This window comes from Sceloporus occidentalis, unplaced genomic scaffold (assembly GCF_023333645.1).
Source record: "Sceloporus occidentalis isolate IW3139 unplaced genomic scaffold, rSceOcc1.0.p SCAF_186, whole genome shotgun sequence".
Classification (NCBI taxonomy): domain Eukaryota; kingdom Metazoa; phylum Chordata; class Lepidosauria; order Squamata; family Phrynosomatidae; genus Sceloporus; species Sceloporus occidentalis.
In genome coordinates, this window is record NW_028317166.1 from 522,739 (window position 1) to 547,488 (window position 24,750).

Here is a 24,750-nt window from a genome sequence, read left to right on the forward strand (position 1 = left end):
ATGATTTCCGCAATAGGCCCATTGCCTGAATGGAGACTCTGGGACTAAAATTTGCTTTAGCCGCTAAAGCATACTTTATCCCCAGAGGGAGCTGTAAAATCAATGGTAACTCCCATGCAGCCACCCCGTGATGCTCTGTAGCAGAGAACCACAAGGTGGTCCTTTGGGTAAGGAGAGCGGGCGGCCACACCTTTGACTACAGTCTGATCACTTGGGTCTCTGACCGCAACCAACCCTAACCACCTTACCTGTAGCCATATGCCCAACACAGGTGTCACGATTTGGACACCTGAAATGGAGGGGAAGGTATGGTAAAATTGAGACACACTCCCTAACATTTAAAGTGCCCAAATCAGGACTCCTTTGTTGTGTTAGTGGGATTAAAGGTGTAATAGGGGTGTGGTTAGAGGCAGGCCAGGATCACCCACCCATTTTACCCATCCACTCACCTTGCAATGTATTGAAGCAAAATGCCAAGATATAATGCTCTGCCTCAATACATAATCAGGGGCAAGGGAACGGTGATTGAGACCTGTGCTGCTTGTATGGGTGTGTGAAAGATTAATGAAGTTCAACATCAGAATAATCAACCTGTTGGTTCATAACTGTAAGTTGTTTAATACACTGAATTGCTGACACAAAGTGGATACAGGGTTATTCATTCATTCAAGAGTTGTCCCTTAAGCAAGTTGTGATATCTGTGCAACAGAGCTTCTAATAATAAATGACAAACATTTAAATAGAGGGTTTAGTAAATGTTATTAAAACAGTCTCATTGTTAAAGTATTTTAATGAATTAGGTGAAATAAAATTACACGTTAGTGATGTTTATCATAAAATATTTTATAAAACACAGAAATGTTCATTCCATTTGTAAACCTGATTTCATCAGATCTGAGAACACATTGACTTCACTTCTGGTGATCTCTGGTGAAAACAGCAGATGCCTTAGAGGTGTAAAATCCTCAAACATGAGCAGATAGGTTGAGCGCACTCACTCGTCCAATGCGGAATAATAATGACTGAAGCCCAGTAATGTATAAAAATCCAAACTTTGTTCAACCTCAATAAAAACATTTTCATGAAGTATTTCATAAGACCAAACTGAAGGTATTCCTCGTACGAGTTTCGCCTGAAGAGGCTTAGTCGTAGATTCTATTCTCTTGAGGACTTTTCATGTTTGGATGGAACAGGAATCCGTAGCTGCAACACTTGACCTCCCACCCTATGCATATTCCTAGGCAACAACCGAGGAACTGGCTATTTGATTGCTGCCCTTAGTAGGGTCTCACCTGTAGAAGGCTGCTAGAAGATAAAGGATGGTGATGCAGAAAATAGGCTGAGGAGCATAGGGGAGTGAGGTACATGGATTATAGAGGAAAGAGGGAGAGAAGAGGTTGCGAGAGATGACACAGATAACAAAGACTAGGTGCTGAAAGATGCACCCTATGGTTTTGTTGTCTTTTAACCCCCGTCACATCCGGTGATGTACCAGGTACGTCATGCCCAAGTGGGCTCATTGCTTCTGTGACATACCTGGTACGTCATGGAGAAAAAAATGCCCCCACGTCGCCACAATCGACGATAGAGTATTTATTTGGGTGGAGATGAAGGCTTAGTTTATACTTGGGTTACAATTGCAATTACTTAAACAAGGAAACAAATGCAGCGATAAGCAAATATTTTATGAGCACTACTACTATAATTATAAAAAAAGGTTACGAGGCATGTTGCAATTAAGGAGAATAGAATTCCAAAGCTTGGGTGCTACAGTAAAGTTCTTAATAACATGAGAATGGATACATTAAATGCTTACCAAACCTCCACCTCTTTCTGTAAAGGTTATTCCCGAGTATAAAGTATGAAAATACTGAAGTACTGTTCTGAAAACAGAGCCCACGAACAGGCCAAATGTGAGGGCAACACAAGCAAGCAAAGTCTAGAAAAACAAGCCAAAGTCAGGTAACACCAACATCTGATTCCAAGAAATTTAAAAGTCTTCAAGCCAAAGTCATCAAATAGTTCCAGCTTGGGGTTTCTAATTATTCTGGAAGCATATTAAAGGGTATGCCCTTGTGAGATAAGTACATGCATATACTGGTTGTGTGTGATCTTTGGATTAATTTGAGTCTGAAGCTTCCGAGCCACATTTGAGAATCTATGTTGCAGAAATCACAATAAGCTGTAGTCACTATGACTAGGAAACATATGAGTTAATGGCTTTTATGCATTCTGTACAGCAAAGAAGAATGGGAGCACCACCAAAATTACACTTCATTAACACCTAGGTACAGAGTGTCCCGCTTGGAGGACTAGAGATGTGGGAACCTGGGGGGAGAGTATATACTGATGGTGAAATAATCACTCACACTTGGGACAAGAAAGCTGTAGGGAGAGGCCAGAGGTCCCTCAAGCAATTCTCACAGGTATCTGTAGATGACAGTGGTGGGTAGGGATGTGGAAGTAGAAGCAGGTCCCTTCATTGTCTGCATTGATTAAGGGTGGACAGGTGTAAATGCCTCTCAGACAACGGAAGGAAGTACAGAGAGATGGATAGTGGGTAAAACCTTCTTGGAATAAACATGCTTTTCCTTACATAAATCTAAGCCACCAGAATAAACTGTGAGTGCTTGCAAGTTGAAAAAAAAATAGATTTTGCCACATTAATCGCACACAAGTTGGGCAAAAGTCTCTCAAATTTACAAAATCCATAAGCACTCACAAAAAATCACAACTCACGTACACTAAAAGATTCATTAATCAGCAAGTTGCAAATGTGAGTCCTCAGGGCCCCCTATCAATCAAGGAGGGAGCAATGCATTTCCTCCTTTTTCCACCCTCTGGCCTTTGGGGCAGAGGTAATTAGATCAACTTGGAGAGGTATAGTGCTGAAATGTACAGTCATATAAAGCTTAGAGGGATGGGTAGGGTGGTGAAAACGAATACAAGTTACCATATGACAGCATCATTGAATCCCCCTGCCTCAAGGGATGAAGAGGCTTAAAATGTATTAAAAACTTTTTCGAATTGCGCAGACCCCATCCCATGCCTCCCCATTCCTACAACTATGCTCTGTAGGATGGAGGATTACTAAGAAATGTCCCTACCTATCACTCCTTCCTTAGGTGAGTAGGTATGAGGTCCATCCAAGAACCCTTTTTATGGCATGAGGGTGGCCAATGACTTTTTTGGCGATGATCCTCATTTTCTTTCCAAAAAATAAAATAAAAAAGATAAAGACACAAAAGAAAAAACACAATTGCAGTGGAATGAAAAATGTCCACTGGTTACGAGTATATATTCCTTTGGGCAATCAGCCCCCAATGTATTGCGCCCTACATTTACTTGAATGGGCCCCATAGACTTCAGTGGTTTCCAAATACTCTAATGGGATGGTGCCAGGATGGATGTCATACCCCCCTACTTGTGGGACACATTTGTAAGAGAAGTAGGTAGAGTTTTCCTTTTAGATATGTTTTACAATATTGCCTTCACAGGACAGGGACGAAGGGAGAGGCGCAATATTAATCTGTGCTTTAATACTGTTACCCGAGTGGGCAGGGATATGGGGGCAAGAGGAGGCAAAGATGCCCCAATGGGGTTTTTAATTTATTTTACATTTCTATCTCACCAGAAATGAGATGGAGATGAGATTTAGCTTGGGGTCCATGCTGTCCATGGGGTAATTTTGTAATTTTTACTCCCCCAGAGGAGCGTGAGAGGATGTTTACTCTGGCACTATACCAACCCCCAGGTTGAATTATTTCTACCCTGCCCCACATCTCATTGGATAGGAGAAAAGGGTAATTGTCACCCTTAATCAATAGGGGCTCCTGGGGACCTATTTAATAAAAAAAATATTGTTGGGAGGTGGGATTTATGTTTGCACTATATTTTGAGAGTTTTAGGTAAGGTCATGCAAATCTTTATTGAAACTGTATACCCTTGTGAGAAATTCACAAACCTTAAAGATGCAGGCACTTGACAACATCTCACATCTTAGTTTACGTGTGAATTTTGAGAGTGTTTACTTGCAAGGGCACCTCATTCGTGTCTGACAAATAGAGAAAACCCGTAGCTTGACTGACCACTGGACTTCTTCATTTCTAGTCTGAGTTGACTGGCTTCCTATAGCTAGGAAGAACAAATAAGTAAATGTGAGTGTGAGCAACATTACACAGAATGTGGTGAATTAAGAAATGCAGCAACACAGCTGAATATGGCAAGTATTTACTGCATGATGAGGAAGCAGGAAAGGAATTCTTTAATGAAACCCTTGCTACCCTTGCGATGTGTAAACGCAGTCCACTGCTAATTATAAATATAGAAGAACTGTTTTTTGTAGGTAGAGCTCTATAACTGTAAACAAAGCCCAAACCTATAACTAGAGGAACAGTAAGAGTGGTACCACATATGACTGCAAGTTTTAACTTATTTTTCCTTGTTAAAATCACACTCCATTTTAGAACAAACATCAATTGGTAAAAACCCTAGCATAAATCTATTTTCAAACTACAAATATAGGTTTTGGGCATTACAGCCTTCTAGGGATTTTCCTCAGGGCCGAAGCTACCTATAGTCAAGATAGGCGCCGGCTACAGCGTCAATCTACGTGGGGACACCTCCTCTGTTGCGGACTGGACTACCTGTTGCTAGAAGAGCAGGACCTCTGTCTCGCTTCTGCCTCTCTGTGCCAGGGATTGATTCTGAGCGTTGGAATATGACATCATATCGCAGGGCTCAGCAGTGAATCCAAGCACACTGCCACCTACAAGTGAGACCTAGCTTTGCACTCCCACCGCAGGACTTCAGCAAGGAAAGTGATTAAGAAAAGAGGGAAGATAGATGCAAAAGGGGAGAGATAGACAATGACTGTTTGCAATTCTGTGGATGCAATCTGGGTGCTGAGCAAATTCTATTTGTTCAATCTGAGTGTCAGGACTGGCCTTTGGGTGTGCAGTCTGTGAGTTATGCCTGCTGTAATGGGTTCACCAAAAGAGCTGTAGTAACTTTCAGAGATCACCCACATGTATCCTCCTGTTGTCCCCAAAATCACTTCCAGCACCAGCCAGCATGCGCACCTTGGAACCCTGCTTTGTGTACCCAATAAGTAGACACAACTACCTTGAATTGAGTACAGCAGAAATGAACAGTTTATTGATGTAAAACATAGACTCATATAGCCACAGAACTTAATAAACATAAATCAACATTGATAAACAGGTACATGTAGACAACCCAACCTTTAATCCCCTTTAGCTACTGAATCTCCCCCTGGCAGCAATCCTGTTTATGGGATTCGTTTACACAATGGAGTTCCTGACTGTGCAATCTTTGTATGGCCGCCAGGCTGGAGCCATCTCTGACTACCTTTGGGCCTTGTATGAAAGGTCATTCTGTCACACCTGCAATGTAAGGTTTCCATGCATTATTTATTTGATCTATACCTTTATTTGAGTTTTCATGTAATTTTCAGTTGATCTATACCTGTAAGGCTGGGTTTGTATGTTATTCAGTTGCTTTATACCTGCAATGCTATGTTTGCATTACTATTATTATTATTATTATTATTATTATTATTTAATCTGTACCTGAAAATATAGGGTTTGTAAGTCTTATTTAGTTGATCTATATCTCCAATGCTTCGTTTCCATGTGGTGTTTATTTGATCTATACCTGAACTATATGGAGGAGAAAAAGAGAGCTGTAGCACAGTAAAGGAGGAGACAAAGGGACTTTGGGGGTGATGATGAGGGGGTGGTGCTATGAGGTGGCCCACTCAGGGCAAATAAACCCCTAAGGCAGGCCCTGCTGGCAGCTGCTGTGTCCTGACACAAAGGAGAGAGAGGCGCTGCTCTAAATGAGTGAGCACCCAGAAAGTCTTCTGCCTCCCTGAATGAGTGTGTGCCGGGCGGCTGCTTTTTTGATATAGATAAGTAATGGAGGAGGACTGTAGACTTAGTTTCCGTCTACACAGAGGGGAGCGAGTCATGTTTATGATGCGCTCACATGACTCCGCTCCCAAGGGCAGGATACAAGAGGGCGGCAAAATTCTTGCATCAGGCCTGAATCTCCTGATATTTCACATATGGAATCTGGCCCTAGGTTTTCAAACTATGTTTCCAGTGCCTTCTTTCTATATGCAGTTAATTGCTAAGATAGAAGAAAAACAAGGTGGCAGCACCCACACCAGCTCAGTTCCCTAGGTAGCTATCTAGGTTGCATAGTTGGTACGTCTGGCCCTGTGGCAAACAGGGCAGGTTGGACTTGGGCTGGCTGGCTATGCGAATCAGAAGCTTAATGGGGCCATGCAACAAGGCATTACTTGACCCTGTAGTAGCAGTGCAGCACTACCATGTGGAAGCAGGGCTCAAGTCTTACTTGGCTTTATTGCCTCTCAGGTCAGGTCTGATTTGCGAACAGAAGAGATATTTTTACGTTGCTACATACTGTGCAAAAATCCCATGTGTGCTGAGACTACAAAAATAAACATGATGGAATGCATAAAGCAATTTCACATCATAAGACATGTTACACGTCTTATCTAATAAGTTAAACATACCCCTAAAATATAAATGCTTATAAACAAATATTAAAAAGATGACATAATGAAATTGGTATTTGCAAAATGTCCTTAATTTAAGAAATTAATGTTGCAATTATTAATTTCCAAAATAAACTTGCATAACAATATGTAATAAGTAATCAGTATACCCAATATAGAATGTTCCTTATTTATTTTACCTAACAAGATTTGCAACACTCGGGAGAATAATGAAGTCAGTAAGAGCAGCCCAGTCTTTAAATATCAATAGAGCCTCACATTTCTTTGTGCCTTAAACCAGTTGTAGCAGAGTGCTGGTAAGTGTGAAATTGTTTAGAACGCATTCATTTTTGTACAAAGCCCTAAAAGAATCATTGCGAGGCTGCCATGTGTGTTAATTATTGGTATTATCTTGATTAGATAAAAAGGGAACGCATTGTACGGACTATTTACACTAGAATACATGCGACAAAGTAAATTAAAAACAAGGTCTTAGGACCTAGTGTTCAGGTGAACACAATTAAAACGTGTGTATATTTAAGCACATGCTTTTAGCACGGGTGTGTATGCTGCTAGAGTGTGTGTGAGTACACGTGCTTGTGAATCTTACTTTACGGAGTATGTGTTTTAATGTATGCTGTTAGCATTTCTGTTTCCTCTTATTTCATTTTTCATTCATTATTATTTATATAGTGCCAGAATATTCTGCAGCAATGTAGCACAGGTATATGATAAGAGAATACTTTTGAAGGGCCATGTCAGCTTCCATCTACCCCATTAGTATTTACTTTGTTTCTCTTATGAAAATTCCTACGAGAGACCTGCCATTTTTTCTTACTCTATTGAGAAATTTGGCCCTGAGCTATCTATGCAAGCCAAATAATGTGAAAGAAACATACAGCCACTGTTTAAAGTGACCATACAATGACTATTGATGAATATTGTTTTTATTCCTGATTCTACAGTGATTTATATTTGTCACCATGGAAGCCATCTGTGTGGCAAACAATCAATTCACAGTTGACATTGCGAAAAATGTTGTCATTGATCAGAATCTGGCCATGTCATCATTCAGTATATTTGTTGCTTTGGCAATGGTCTCTGTTGGAGCAAGAAACACAACTGAAACCCAGATGAAAAAGGTAAGACCTACTTACTTGCTAACTTCATAACCTACTATATTGTATTCTAAGTAGCATTTATGTGTGCATATAGGTGATAGTGGTCCTTTCAAATTTTCAACACCCCTGGTGGGACTAACCCCCTTGCCAGTCTACCCTTATATAAACCATATCTTATTTGAAAAAGAGGACTGAATTTTCCTGAAACTGATGGTTCATAGAATTACAGCAATGTTGATAAAATATGCCAAAAAAAGAAATGAGTACTATAGCTGAAGTGCTAATAATGCATTTTTTGTTTCTCAGGTTCTTCATCTAGAAAACATTACAAACGTTCATCCCAGATTTAAGGAACTGTTCACTTCCCTTTCGTCTCAAGAGTACATACTTGATATTGCAAACGGATTGTTTGTTGAGCAGACGTTTCCCATCCTTAATGTAAGGTTTCTTGCTTCTGTATATCATACCAACTGAAATTTGAAATGGCCAAAGAGTGACAATCTGAAATGCAGGCTCATGTCATAGTTATATAGTCTGTGCCATCAGACATACACATAAAGCCTAACATATGTAGAGAATCAAGTTCACTCAATAGTGTAGTAGTCTGGACATGATGGTAAAAGATCATGTTAATTAGTTGGTGTGTCTGGTTTTCTATGTCCTTTCCCTCCAAACTGAGGATTTTCATTTCACATCTTTATTTTACCTATATTTGTGTGTCTTGCACAGATATTGAATTCCTAAACTGTGTTACATTGTTTAAACTCACCAATGCTAAAAACTCTCACCAACACTGAATACATGTTCAAACCCTTTCTGAACTATAGTCAAGAGGATTCCAATGCTTTTATCCAAGGATGAGTTTCTAAAGCACACAGTATTAGGTTATCTAGTTTTAGACCTTTGCTCAGAGTTTTATCACTGATGTCCTGTGTACACCAAGGTCTGACAAATGCTATGTCTTACCAAGCAGCTCTTACTAAGTTCTCCCTTAATGTAGCTTGGTTGACAACCTGCCGACCCTACTGTAAATCAGCACGATTGTTATGAACCAATTTAAATATTTTTTAGAAACAGTAACAACATTATGTCTATTAAATGTGCTAATACATTTGAAAGGACAGCCATGCTCATTTTTCCATAGCTAGGTGATAAATTTAGTGTGCTAATAGTTTAATTTATTTAAATATTGTGCAAATGAATATATTAAGGAGGAACTGTCAAATTCCCAATCGTTCCCAATCTTAGTTCTTACACATATATACAGCATCATGTTTATTCTCTGTTACAGCATCACTTTTTATGTTATTCTGTACTTCCTATGTTGAGGTGCTCAAAGTGATGTTTTTAATGGTTTTTACTCTTAAATGCAAAACTAAAAAGAATCTGTCAATTGGCATGTGACTGATTGGCAACTTATCTCAGAATAAGTAAAAGTTAAAAAAAAAATCTTTGCTAGGCTCATTTTGGTGTTTTCTTTTGTTTTCAGTCTTTCTTACAAAATGTTAGCTTGTGGTATAATGTAGAGCCAGAAAACGTTAACTTTCTTGGAGACAGTGAAGGGGCTCGTCAACACATCAACAGCTTAATAGAACAACAGACAAGAGGTAAACATTTACTTGCACAGCCATATGATTGACCATCTGAACCAGATGATTTGTTTTCAGCTAAGCACCTGGGTCGGTCCAGCTCATTAATACAATCCTGAGCCAACTCACTAGAACTCCTCCTCAACGTTAGTATTTTTGTCCTCCCATACTTCAGTAGCAGCAAACAGGGACACATCAATACAATATACTTCAATTGATGATTTAATCATATGTGATATTGATATAGATATAAGCATCAAATCTAATAACGCCCATAAATTGATCATCTAAATTAATAATGCATTATATTTCATTTATTTCATTTGGCACAATAGGTTTAATTCAAGACTTATTGCCCTCTGGCTCCGTACCATCTGACACAGTATCTGTTGTGACAAATGCTATATATCTTTCTGCAAACTGGACTACAGCGTTTCCACCTGGTAATACAGTGAATGCATCATTTACTTTAAGAACAGTAAGTAATAACATTTATGGTGATATTGTAGTATCTGCAATAAACACTGTGTTTTCTATTTGCAGTGTTTTGTGTTAGTTAGAAGTTGTAGAGTACACATATTAATAATACTAGGGCATTTCAGATTCCAGGGTAGGTGAATAAAGAATAATAGTAAGTATCAATTTTTAGAAGTCATATCTTTAATATAAACAATATTTCCTTAACCTAATGAGTTTGGTTATTTGGTGAAGCAAGTAAAAAGCCTGTCCACAGTTAAAATATATTAATAAAATGAAACCCAGTAATAGAGTTACATGCGTATGAAAATGTAGTGATAATAGTTGCATAGAAGCCATTTCTATTTCAACGAATTATATTTATATTTCATGTAAATAAAATGTGCAGATAATACTATTTACTTTTTTTTCTTGTGTTATTTTTAGAATGAGCAGGTAACTGTAGAGATGATGTCTACAATACAAACGTTTAATACCCGCAACATAAGTGAAGACAATGTAAGGGTCCTTGAACTCCCCTATGGAGACTCAAAGATCATGAGTATGTACATTATACTGCCTGATGAGGGGACAGATATATTAGAGGTGAGTATTTTTTAATACAGCATACATTAATGATTAAAACAGTTTGGTAATGTAGCTTACACTAGAAATTTGATTACCATATATAATCAAGCCACTTCACTTCAAGTGGATATTGTACCCCGATAGAAGAGTCAGCTGAATTATAAATAAAAGGTGTCTCTACATCTACAACTCTTTTCTACCTGTAAGTCTTCTAGTGATTCTGAATGTTGTCCGAGTATATAGAGCCAAAATCGCACAGATAGCCATGCATGTCTCTCACAAAACAATACAGTTGATATTATTAGCAGCCAATACTACTATGATCAGAAACTTCACCTTTTTTTTGAAGAGCACTTAATAAACTTTAAATATAGTTTTTCTCAGTTCCTCCATTTCCATGGTGAGCATTACTTAGACATATATAGATATGGTAAACTTACATCCATATTACATCTTATTTCAGATTGAGCGTAATATTGTGTTAGAAAAAATTATGGACTGGACAGACTCGAGCAAAATGGAACAAGCAGTTCTTAAGGTGAATGTCCCTAGATTCCAAATTGAGCATAGCATTCAACCAGAGAATATCTTGGAAAATTTGGGAATGACCGACGTCTTCAGATCTTCAGCAAACTTTTCAGGGATATCTAACACTGGAGTATATATATCAGATGTGTTTCACAAGGCATATGTGAAAGTTGATGAGAATGGAACCGAAGCAGCAGCAGCTACCGGGGTTGTGATTGTACCAGTTAGTGTATTATTTCCACATTATACATTTATAGCAAATAGGCCTTTCCTTTTCACCATACAACACAATAATTATGGGAGATGCATTCTATTCCATGGAAAGTTTCAGTCACCATGAAATATATCAAAAATACAAAAGTAGGTGATGTGCAGTGAAATCAATGTAAACAATAAAATATGTAAAGTGTACCGAAAAACACAATTCAAGCTACTCTATATAAAAACAGAGATGTGTATTCATTTTTACTTATCTTCCCTCCTTTTCTGCTTCGGGAAATGAGTTATATGATTCGCTACTGAGTGGGGCACGCCTTAAAAGATGTCTTTGCCACCTTCTATATGGGCATATCATTGCCCTTCATATTGTAAGGGGCTCTCTTAGTATTTATTTTTTGGTGTACCATAAAATATATACCTGTATTCTAATGAATTGTATAAAATTCTCTCTTGTAACAGCCAACATGACTGTATTCATTTATTTTGGGAATTGCAAAAAGCTGCTTGAAATTACAGCCCTCCCTGCCTTTTCACACACACTATGTCACCCACCCAGAGGCGTATCTAGGGTATGGCACCTATGGCTCGTGCCATAGGCGCCATTTGAAGGGGGCGCCAGTGAGCGGCTTTCAAACGCCGTCTTTTTTTTTTTTGATGCGGAGGAGAGAGGGGGGCGCCTAGCAACCGCTCGGCGCCCCTCATTCTCCTCCACGAGGCCTCTACCTCCGTCGCCGGCATTTCATGCTGAGCGCCGTAATATGACATCATATTTCGGCGCCCAGCAGTGAAGTAGCGGGCACCACCGAGCGGCTTTTAAACGCTGTCTTTTTGATGTGGAGGAGAGAGGGGCCCCTAGCAACCGCTTCTAGTCTAGTTTAGTCATATTTTTAATCATCTAATATCAATAATTCTATAATTCTTATCTTAATAGTTAATTAAATTAGCTATAAATAAAAGTAATAATATTAATTAATTACTACTAGCGTATAGTTCAGCTAATCTTATTAGTACTGGTGCTGCATCTCTATAGTTTGTTCTTTGTTTTAACAACAGCAAGAGACCAAGTCAATTTTTCTTAATTAATGATCTTTCATTTTATTTCATTTGTTTTGCTCACCTCAGTCTATCAGTGAAGTGAACTTGTTGGGCTAGTGAGTGCAGCCGCATAAGTGCTGTGTGTTTCAGCAAGCAGTGAAGCTAACTGTTTTGCTGTGACATTTTATTTTATTTCTAATTTCTTTTCAAGAAAAATTGACTGTGTGATCTTTTTTGATCAGCAAGCAGTGACGTTAACTGTTTTGCAAAGATTTTCTCATTTATTTTACATTTTATTTAAATTTTATTAAAAGTACCCTTAGTGTTTTGCTCACCTCAGTCCATCAGTGAAGTGAACTTGTTGGGCTAGTGAGTGCAGCCGCATAAGTGCTGTGTGTTTCAGCAAGCAGTGAAGCTAACTGTTTTGCTGTGACATTTTATTTTATTTCTAATTTCTTTTCAAGAAAAATTGACTGTGTGACGACAACTACTGTACTAAGCAAAGGTTCAAGCTAATAGCTGTAGTACTAAAATAATTCTAATCTTTAATCTTCTTAATCTATAATATATTATATAATATAAATTCTAATTCATTATCTATAATATATATAAGTAATTCTTTCTAATTCATAAACTATAGTCTATCTATAATCCCTAATATAAGTAATTCTAATCTATTAATAATATAATATTATATATAACTTAACCTCACTTTATCTTAGTGGGCTTGAGAGCGTCTGCCTAGAGTTAGACTAGAATACTAATGTAGCTTAGTAGTAGGATTGGCTCTTAGGCCCGTGTAAATTCAAAGTCTTTAATTTTTTTACCCCCCCCTTTTTTTTTTTTAAGTTTTTTTAAACACTACACTACACACAAAATTTGAAATGGATCCTCCTTTTGGGACTAAGGAGGGACAACCTCCATCTACCACCACCACCAGCACCACCACCAGTTCTAAGATGCAGCCTTTGCGTCAGTCTAGTCGGCCAAGTAGGCGAAGCTCTCGCTTATCATTTGGGGAAGCATTGGTTGAAGGATCATCAAGTAAAGGAAAGGCACCAAAAGCAGGCAGTAGTAGTGCGGCTAGGCCCACAAGCTCTATGGTTTTTTACGGAAAGCCTAAAGCACCAGAAGCACGTTCAAAGTTAAAGGGTAGCACAACTAGTACTTCTACTAGCCCCGTGAGTAAAAAGAAGTGCCTTTTGCCCCAAGCAGCATCTTCCCCATCCATGAGCAGCATGCAAGGTACCAAGCAGAGCCAAATTAGCAGCAAGACTCAGAGGGGTCCCAAACCAAAGCGATCTCATTCCTTTGTAGGGAAAACCACCGCCTCTACCACCACTAGTGCTGCGCCTACTGTTCCCACCGGTACCGCCACGCCATGTCCTCCTAGTACCTCTAGCAAGCCACCAAGTCCTTACAACATTTTTGTAAAGACAGTTAGCGAGAGGGCTACACATAGTGGAACTCCACCTTGCGAGGTAGCAGAGGAGCCTGAGACTGTGAGGCCAAGTGCAGAGTCTGTTCTTCCTGCTCGCACTACTACTAGTCACGAGTCTCACGACGATATCAGTCTTAGCTCCAGCCTAGCAGGAATTCCATTCGATCTGGCTAATGAAGAACTAGACTATGAGCCAGAGGAAGTAGAGGAGATGAGTGGTCAGGAATCAGATTCCTCAGGGAGCAGTGTCCACATGACTAGTGCACAATTTTCCCCTGAGCCTCCACCTTCTCCGCTACGATCATCACCATCACCACCAGCAGCAGCAGCAAAACCTAGCAAATCTAAAGCTAAAGCAATTAGCAGTCCCACTATGGCCAGTACTGTTACCACCAGTCCCACCACCACTAGTTCTGCCTCTGTTCATCCACCCCGAGCAGTAGGAGCAGCACCCAAGGCGCACTCCAAGGCTATGCGCGCCCCAATTTGGGAGCACTTTGAAAATGTTGAAGAAGGGCACTATGGAAAGTGCAAACATTGTGGGAAGCTAATAAGCAGAGGGAAAGTGTCTGGCCATTTTACCATTGCTAGCATGAAGCATCACCTCAGCACTCGACACAACGCTGTTCTATTGGGGAAAGATGCAGAAGTAAATTTTAGTGCAGGCAGCATAGCTGGTGGCCGTGGAAAAACCCCAACAGCTGCTTATTCTGAGCCAATAGCAGGAGCAGCAGCAGCTAGTGCTGGCAGCCAGAGACCAAGGCAGGTTGGAGCACTGCATGTTCAGCCCACCCTGGAACAATTTGTGGCATTCCAATCCAAAAGGTCAATGCCCAAACAGCAGGCCAATAAAGTAACGCGACTGATTGGTCAGTTCATTGCTGTTGGAGGGGCATCCTTCTCTATGATCGAAGGGGAGCCTTTCAAACAATTGATGGCGGCTGTGGCTCCACAATATACAGTTCCGTCATGTTCCACTTTCAGCAGGAACATTGTCCCCTCATTGTATCGGTCCTGTGTTGCAGCAGTGAAAGAGGAGCTTTCCAAGGCTGCTGGTCAGTGTGTTCATTTCACTACAGATTTGTGGAGTGCACCTAGCGGCCAGCATGCCTTTCTTTCTTTGACAGCACACTGGTGGCAGCCCGGTGTGTCTAAGGAAGCTGCTGCAGCAGGCTACTGATCTTTCCTTCTCCATGCAGAAGTGATGGATGAAAAGCACACTTCCCAAATTATTCTGCATGCAATGAGGAACATGTTTAGCCTTTGGGTGGGAACAGAGGCAGGCACCATTGTTGAAGTTGGTTTTGTGGTAACTGACGGAGGTGCCAATATGGTGAAAGCGCTGCGAGATGGTCATATTGTTGGTGTGCGCTGTGCAGCCCACATCATCCATCTTATAGTGAAGGCAGCAATGTCAGAAGGAACTAATGTGGTAGCAGTAGTTCTGTCCCGCTGCAGAAAGATCGCTGGGCACTTTCACCATAGTGTTAAGGCTAGCCAACTTTTGAGGGAAGAGCAAGAGAGGTCAGGTCTTCCCGTACACTGCCTACGTCAGGATGTCCGTACACGGTGGAACTCCACGTTAGACATGCTGGAGAGGATTTTGGAGCAGCAGAGGGCAATCCATAATCTTGCCTCAGAGCACAATATTGGGATTACATCTCCATTGAATAGGGAGGATTGGACAGTGATCGCCCAGCCAGTGGCAGTCCTTAAACCATTCAGGGATGCCACAGAAAATTTAAGCTCAAACACTGCCAGTCTGGCCCAGGTAATCCCAGTGTTCTCCCATCTAGGCAGCAAGATGGTTGTGTTCCTTGAAAACCGTGAGGCTGTTCAAGGTGGCACTCTACATCCTGACGTAGCAGCCATAGTCAGGAAGCTGAAGGATCTGCTAAAAGTACACCTTCACAAACGCATGGAAGAGAGTCCCGAAATGATGCTAGCGTGCCTTTGCGATCCAAGAATTAAGGGAAAGCTAGCTTTGAAATTTAATGTTCTCAATAGCTACCGGGAGCAATTGGTCAACAAGGTGCGTGACTGGCAGCGTAAAATGGGAATGCTGTCCGAGGAGGGAGAGGTGCAGGAGGAGGAAGAGATGATGTGGTCTGCTACTCCTAGCAGCAGCAGCAGCTGCAGTGCCACAAGCAGCACAACACAGCTGAGTAGAGCAGCTGCATTTTGGGAAGAGGCACTTGGGAGTATAGTTGGACCATCTGACAGAGCTTGCAGCAGAAAGGAGAGTAGTGCTGCTGAAATGGTCAAACTTTACCTCTGTGAAGTTCCTTCTGCGCCTAATGTTGATCCTCTTAGCTACTGGGATGAAAAGAAGAGTGTGTGGCCAGCACTCTCATGGATTGCGCAGCAGCTTCTATCATGTCCGCCAACCACTGTTCAAAGTGAGCGCGTGTTTTCCATGACTGGAAACATACTGAGTCCACAGCGCTCACGCATGGCACCTCATCTGATGGAGCAGATTGCCTTTCTTAAATTCAATCTGCCCAAGTTGGGTTACCCAGCTCTTAGCTTAGATGTTTAAGGTAGTTTCTCCCCCTGGTTGCACGTGTTTGTGGTGTGGCAACGTCTTCTACCTCCGCCGGTGTAGCCAATTTACGCTAGGGCCTAGTGTCTGAGTTCTGGAAGTCCGCTCCCAAACGCCATGGACTGACAGACTTTCATGCTTTGCCCTGGGGTGAAACAAGTGAGCGGGTCGTCAATTGCCCACTCATTCACCTTTTTCCGTTTCCAACGCTGCTGCTGGTGGTGGTGCCAGCATTTTTTGCCAGTTCGCTTCCTGGCTGAAATCATGCCTCAAATGTCCCTAATGGAAAGGGTAGTTTCTCCCCCTGGTTGCACTTGCTGCGGTGTGGCAATGCCTGCTACCTCCGCCGGTGTAGCCAGCTTACGCTAGGGCCTTGTGTCTGAGTTCTGGAAGTCCGCTCCCAAACGCCAAGGACTGACAGTGTTTGGATGCTTTGCTCTGGGGTGGAACAGGTGAGCGGGTCGTCAATTGCCCACTCATTCGCCTTTCCCAATGCTGCTGCTGCTGCTGCTGTTGCTGGTGGTGGTGCCAGCGTCTCTTCAATGCCAGTTCCCTTCCTGGCTAGAGTCATGCCCAAAATGTCTCTAATGGTAAGGTCAGTTTCTCCCCCCTGGCTGCGTCTGTTTGCGGTGTGGCAACGCCTGCTACCTCCGCCGGTGTAGCCAGCTTACGCTAGGGCCTTGTGTCTGAGTTCTGGAAGTCCGCTCCCAAACGCCAAGGACTGACAGTGTTTGGATGCTTTGCTGTGGGGTGGAACAGGTGAGTGGGTCGCCAATTGCCCACTCATTCGCCTTTTCCAATGCTGCTGCTGGTGGTGGTGCCAGCGTCTCTTCTTTGCCAGTTCGCTTCCTGGCTAGTGTCATGCCTCAAATGTCCCTAATGGTAAGGGCAGTTTCTCCCCCCTGGCTGCCTCTATCTGCGGTGTGGCAACGCCTGCTACCTCCGCCGGAGTGGCCAGCTTACGCTAGGGCCTAATGTCTGAGCTCTGGAAGTCTGCTGCCAAACGTCTAAGACTGACAGTATTTGGGTGCTTTGCCCTGGGGTGAAACAGGTGAGTGGGTTGCCAATTGCCCACTCATTCGCCTTTCCCAATGCTGCTGCTGCAGGTTGTGGTGCCAGCGTCTCTTCAATGCCAGTTCCCTTCCTGGCTAGTGTCATGCCTTAAATGTCCCTAATGGTAAGGGCAGTTTCTCCCCCCTGGCTGCGTCTGTTTGCGGTGTGGCAACGCCTGCTACCTCCGCCGGTGTAGCCAGCTTATGCTATGGCCTTGTGTCTGAGTTCTGGAAGTCCGCTCCCAAACGCCAAGGACTGACAGTGTTTGGATGCTTTGCTGTGGGGTGGAACAGGTGAGTGGGTCGCCAATTGCCCACTCATTCGCCTTTCCCAATGCTGCTGCTGCTGGTGGTGGTGCCAGCGTCTCTTCAATGCCAGTTCGCTTCCTGGCTAGAGTCATGCCCAAAATGTCCCTAATGGTAAGGGTAGTTTCTCCCCCCTGGCTGCCTCTGTCTGCGGTGTGGCAAGGCCTGCTACCTCCGCCGGAGTGGCCAGCTTACGCTAGGGCCTAGTGTCTGAGCTCTGGAAGTCTGCTGCCAAACGTCTAAGACTGACAGTGTTTGGGTGCTTTGCCCTGGGGTGAAACAGGTGAGTGGGTCGCCAATTGCCCACTCATTCGCCTTTTCCTTTTCCATTTCCATTTCATTATTTTCCTTCTGATACACAACCAGCCAAACATAACACACACAATAACACAAATAACACAGTGACATAACACATAACACACATAACACATATAACACAGTGACATAACACATAACACAAATAACACACACGTACAATGCACAAATCCCAAGGACCTTTCCTCTTGTTACTTGTCCTGGCCTTCACTTCTACACTCACTAGCATTAACGCTATAACTCACACTTCATCCTATAACATTTTTCCATCCACATACCTGCCAACAGACCCAACTTTTTCAGAGACAGTCCTGTCCCATCTAATTTAGCTAAACTAGGTATGCAAATACATGTAGGTAGTTATAGCTCGGTAGGTAGCACTAGTATAAACATTAAATAAATATAATAAAGTACTAAATAATAAATCTAACTTTAAAATACATTTAAATAAACCCCTAATTTTTTTTTAAAACCCATTAAAATTAAATTATTATTTAGACATAAAACATCTTTAAACAGACCAGTGCACTGCTACTAATCTTAAACATAACCGTACATTAACCCTAAGCTATTTTTTAGTTCATTTTTCCATCCGCATACCTGCCAACACACCCAAGATTTTGGTGGACAGTCCTGCTTTTTTCCAGTCCTGTCCAGTAAAAGTTGGGTGGTTGCAAAGTATGCCATTGTAAATAGGTAGCAAATGTTAGGCATGTATTACAAGTGGTCCAAAATCAATTTAAAAATGTAAAATAATCCCTATTCTTTTATTAAACATCTATGGATGTGTGACTGTGTATGATAAACGGAGGCCAAGTTCCTTGGAGCATTTGTCTCTAGGTCATTTTGTGTACAGTACACCTCGGTACGTGTGTGCAACTCTATTGGTCGTTTCGGCAGGGGGCTCGCCTGCCATCAACGAATGAAGTGCGTTCTGCAATTCACTCGTTGATGCCAGACCAGCCCCCTGCCGAAACGACCAATAGAGTTGCACACACGTACCTTCACGGCAGCTGCTGCTGCTCCGATCTGTTGTTAACCCCGTATTAACCCCTGCTAGGCAACCGGGAGGGAAACAAAGATCAAACGAGCACGAAGAATGTCCACGAATATTTGCCCGAAGAGAAGACAGGAACGGGCGAATATTCGCGGAATACGAAGATTTTTTTTCCCCCGAAGACTAGCACGAAGACGAACACGAAGAGCTTTCTGGTGCCCAAGTCTAATAATTAATATGCTTTTCACAGCAATTCTTCTTTCTGATGTCTGGACATATTTATAAATACAGAGTGTCTTATTATCTACCTGCTGCAGCGCATTTTGTTATTGAAACATCTCACCTTCTGAGATGGTGCTGTGGCAGGTCTAGCAACCCAAGCAACTTTGCCAACATTACTTTATATGAGCATGGCAGAAACCCCTTGCAGTGTTTCGATAGCCAGGTTTAGTGAATAAAGAGAATCATACTGTGTAAAAAAATAAAAAATGTGTATGTATGTGTAACTGTATTGTGTTGGTAAATGGTATTCTCTTGGCAGTCGCCAAACCCAGAATTGTCTCTCAGACTTCTAGATAGTGAAGCTTGATTCATCACTCCAGAGAACATGTTTCCACTGCTCCAGAGTCCAGTGGCGGTGTGCTTTACACCACTCCCCATGCACTGTGCTTGTGCTGATGTTGCTTAGAGAAATATAAATAAATAAAAGCATAAAGATGCTAACAAGATTGCAAATTATATTAGCTAAACTAGAAAAACCATGGCATGAAAAGGTAAGTGAGTGAACACTTTAGAATTACCAGCATTAAGCCATACATTTGTCTTAAATTATGTTATGATCTTGATCTGAGTTACAATAATGAACAAACACAATCTGTTTTAACAAATAACACACACATTATTGTATTTTTCTTGTCCATATTGAATACATCATTCGGCATGGGTTGAAAAAGTATGTGAACCCCTAAGCTAATCACTTCAACAAAAGATCATTTGAGTCAAGTGCTAGCAAACCCAGAGTCCAAAATGTCTTGGTATGCTGAAGGGGACATACCAAGACTTTGTGGACAATGCTATGCTTCCAACTTTGTGGGAACAGTTTGAGGAAGGCCCTTTTCTATTACAGCATGGCCGTGCCCCAGTGCACAAAGCAAGATCCATAAAGACCTGGTTGGATGAGTTTGGTGTGGAAGAACTTGACTGGCCTGCACAGAGCCCTGACCTGAACCCAATTGAACACCTTTGGGATGAACTGGAACAGAGATTGCAAACCAGACCTTCTCGTTCAACATCAGTGGCTGACCTCACAAATGCTCTACTAAATGAATGGGCAAGAATTACCATAGAAACACTCCCAAATCTTGTGGAAGCTACAAAGGGGGGTACCAATTACATATTAATGTCTATGTATTTAAAATGCAATGTCGTAAGAGTCTCTGTTGGTGTAATGGTCAGGTGTCCCAATGTTGTCCATTTAGTGTATGTCTTCGATGTTCTCTTGCTATATGTACTTGATTGCTGACATATGGAAGTTTAGCTTTGGAGGAAGATGTCACAGTTGCAAAGTGGTAGTGCCGGTTGTACATGTGTTATAAGCAAACAGAAGAACTATTTATACTGTGATACATACCATTGGACATTACCATGTATACTGATTATAGATAAATAAACATTCTGAACAATGGGGCCTTATTACTTAGCTATTTTTTCTTGATGCTTGCGCAATAAATGCTTGCGCAACTAATAATTTAATAAGGTACATATACTCACAATTATAGAAGTTTGTACTTTAATTACCTTTATTAAGTACCGTAATAACGTTACATACTTCCTTATCCTAATAAAAATCCTTGCATAATGCATAACAATACGCAATATACTTTCAGTACATCCAATATAGAAGAACAATTATTCCTTATTTCATTTGCATAGAATAGCATATTGCAACACTCAGGACAATGAGGTCAATAAGAGTGGCCCAGAGCTTAAATATAAATGAAGCATCATTTTTCTTTGCACCTTTGACAATCAGCTGAAACAGGGAAAGGGTGAGTATGGAACTGATTAGAACTCTTTCATTATACATACCTAATGCCAGATCAGACAAGTATCAATACTAACAATTGGTTGATTTTATAAGCCGTTTAGTTAAATCATTCATCTAGTTTGATATAGCAATCATAAAACTGTGTCTGTGTTCTTCGACAAACCAGCAAACATTTAATGATGTGTTTCTGATGCCCAAAAATGTGTATTTGCATTTTTGCTCTTCTATCTTGTAAATCAAAAACCCTTCACTTAATTTCATAGCCAATGAAAGAACCAAAGTTAATCTTTGTATCTTTACATAGATAATAGCTTTAACTGTTAACTAATTTATCTATATTTATGCACTAGATGGCTCCTCTCCTCTAATTCAACATATGGAGAGGGAATTAACCAGTGTGATATACAACTGTGATGCTCTTTGCTAAATGCTGTCAAATATTATGTTTTGTTGATATTTATCACAGAAGATAAGGAAAGAAAATGTAGTGCATATTAATAGACTATATGGACCAAAGTTGCATTCTAAATATATAGACATTAATATGTAATTGGTCCCCTCTTTACAGCTATAACAGCTTCCACTCTTCTGGAAAGGCTTTCCACAAGATTTTTAAGTGTTTCTGGGTAGATTTTGCCCATTTATCCAGTAGAGCATTTGTGAGGTCAGGCACTGATGATGGATGAGAAGGGCCGGCTCACAATCTCTGTCCAGGTTCATTGCCTAAGATATTAAAAGTTTAGTTTTAAGGCAATCTGATTTGTTCAGTAGTAGAAATCTCTGTCATTGCAATGGTTAACTATAGCTTTGAGGGGGCGTGGCCAACCATCAACTAACATGGACGCATAATTCTCTGGCTCCACGGACCCACTGCTATAATTTGCTTTTAATCAGCATTTAAACCGAGCAAATGGGTAAACATACTAAATCTGTTGCTACCCCGAAGCATCCTCCACCGAAGGACAAACCTACACACACCTCGGTCAAATCATTTTTCCAAAATCTGCAAGATGTGGATTCCCGCGACTCCATGCAGAAGGCCTCGCCACCTGGCAGCCCTGGGAGTCAATTCTCTGACTTACCTTCGGAATCCGGCGGGGATCCTCCACATCCTTCACTCAATTCGGACGAGGATAACTGGCGCAGTACCCTGAAGGATTTGCCGACTAAATCCGACCTTATTTCTATTATCACTGAGGCCCACGCGCCGTTGACAGCTGACCTTTCTGACATCAAGAAGGACCTGCAGCACATGGGGGACTGAGTTTCTACCTTGGAGTCTGATGCCCTCGCCACGCGCTCTACAGTCGACACTATCTCTGACCATCTTCATACACAAGCCACGACTATCACTCGACTCATGCAGAAGATTGAAGACCTTGATAATCGGGGACGCCGATCTAACTTACGGATTCGAGGTATCCCTGAATCAGTCTCCGGTTCCGAGATAGTCTCTGTTCTTAGCACCATCTTCAATAAACTTCTTCGGCAACCAGATGACGCGGAGATCAAATTTGATAGAGCCCATCGCCAATCTGATGACCACCCCCCGAGGGATATTATCTGCTGCTTTTCGGAATATGTGACGAAGAATGCTGTCCTGGCTGAATGCCGCAGAGCCGGCTCTTTGGAGTGGGAAGGCCATGCCATCCAGGTGTTCCCTGACTTATCCCCTATCACTTTACAATATCGCCGTATCCTGCGCCCTCTAACCTCGGCCCTGCGTGAAGCTGCTATTCCTTACCAGTGGGGCTTCCCTTTTTCTTTGATGGTTCGCAAGGGCACTGACCGATTCACTATACGTAGCGCGGCTGATGTACCTGTATCCGAGTCAACAGGTCCCTGTCGGAGTCTATCACCCTATCTAATGGCACTCACCAGGGATGCCCCCTCTCTCCCCTTCTTTTCATCATAGCTATGGAGCCTTTGGCCAACACCATCCGCGCCAATCCTGATATTAAGGGGGTTAGAGTTCGGGGTGTTGAGCACCGCTTAGCATTATTCGCGGACGATATGTTAGGTATATTAACGGATCCCGAGACGTCTCTTCCTCACTTTCTTAGTGAGCTTGAGACCTATCAAACATTTTCCAACTATAAAATTAATTTAGAAAAATCTGAAATACTAGGGGTGCTGGTTCCAACCTCTGTCAAACATTCTCTTGGCCTTCGCTTCCCCATTAAATGGTGTGATACTAATTTTAAATTTTTAGGATTAATAATCCCGGAAGACCTTTCTTTACTATTCTCCTTGAACTTCCTCCCCCTTTTGGATAGGGTGTCACGGCATTTGCGCCGCAGGTCCTTCCCGCACATTTCATGGTTCGGGAGGGTTTCAGTGATTAAAATGAACATCCTACCGCGATTCCTCTACCTGTTCCACACTTTACCGATTTTTATTTCTCAATCTTATTTTAAACGATGCCATCAGACTTTTCTGAAATATATTTGGTCATCTGGCTCGCACCGCCTTGCTTTCTCCCACCTCGACCTAAACTTACCGGGGGTCTGGGGGTCCCACATCTGGAATTATATTATCATGCGGCCCACTTACGACGGGTGATTGAGTGGTCGATTCGTTCTCCCAAACAGTGGGTCCTGCTGGAGGAGATGCTCCCCCTTCCTATACATATTTACCCATGGTTACCAATCGTGCCTGGCCGTTCTCGGCCTATTAAACACCCCACTATAAGATACGCCTCTAAGGGCCAGCTATTATCTTTTCCTAGCCCCCTTTACCCTCTATCTGACAACCCGGCCTTCCCGCCCGGTTGTATCGCAGGCCAGATGTCGCGGTTCTCACTCACACCCGCGGGAGCTTTACGTTTTCACCACGCCTATGCGGGCAACGCTGTGAAACCTATGAGGGAGCTACTGGGTCCTCGCCCCCCTCGCGCACTGGACAACTTTCTCTACCTCCAACTCTCACACTTCATAACTTCCCTACCTCGACGCCTTGACTACTGCAGACCCTTGACGGACTTTGAACAGATTTGCTCAACAACCTCTGAACCACCGCATTTGATGTCCATACTCTACTCCATGCTACTTGCTTTAGACGCTAAGTCTAAGCCATACTTTCTTGCCTTTTGGGAGCGCGACCTCCCTCATATTTCTTCCGAAGAGGATTGGGACAAAATTATTAGGTTAATACACAAGGGGGCCTTAGGTATTAAAATTCAGGAAGCCTCCTACAAGTTGCTTATCAGATGGTACCGTGTCCCTCATGATTTACACAGATTCCTCCGGGCGGTTCCTGACGTCTGCTGGAGGTGTGAAGGGGGACCGGGGACCTTCCTTCATATTTGGTGGGAGTGCCCACGTGTCGTACCTTACTGGAAGATTGTGGAACGGGTACTTCGGGAAGTGACCGACCCATCTTTTACCCTGACCCCAGAGGCAGCCCTGCTACATCACATCCCTCTTTTCGTCGCTACATATAAAAATTCAGTCACTTATCACATACTCAGCGCAGCCAAGGCAGTCATCCCACTCTTCTGGCGGAAGAAGGACCCCCCCCCTATTCACATCTGGCTTAGCAAGATGAGCTTTATCTCACACATGGAGGAATTAGTCTGGACCTCTCAGGGAAAAGAATTCCAATATAATAGACGCTGGTTTTGGTGGAGAGACCTTACGTCCTCCCCAAGGTTCCCTGAGACGCTTAGCTGAATAGGCTCCCCCATGGTTTGAGCTGGCTCTCCAGCCCTCCCGGGGCCCTTCTTTTCATGCCGCGTCCTTATACACAGGCCTCTTATGTTATACATTACATATGTTTTACTTTGGATGGCTGTTAACACTGTCACACGCGCGTCGCCTTTCCTTCCTTTCCCTTTATTCCCCCTTTTTTTTTTCTATGTTTGTTATGAAGGTAACTTACGGGTTCCTTTTTTGTTTTATTGTTGAGCCATGTTTCTCCGAAACCTTACCTCAATTTGGTTGTTCTTGCTGTGCAGGATGTTCACTTTTTT

The 24,750-nt window shown here is 42.2% G+C and overlaps 1 protein-coding gene across 1 annotated transcript; it reads left to right on the forward strand.

Annotated features, from left to right (window-relative positions):
• Nucleotides 1-7,527: 7,527 nt before the first annotated feature.
• LOC149278664 (leukocyte elastase inhibitor-like) lies at nt 7,528-22,044 on the forward strand. The gene is made up of 7 exons (XM_089501882.1): nt 7,528-7,686; nt 7,972-8,103; nt 9,155-9,272; nt 9,590-9,732; nt 10,158-10,316; nt 10,762-11,049; nt 21,727-22,044. Exons 1-7 carry the CDS (start codon nt 7,528-7,530, stop codon nt 22,042-22,044), a joined length of 1,317 nt encoding a protein of 438 aa, XP_089358008.1.
• Nucleotides 22,045-24,750: the final 2,706 nt, after the last annotated feature.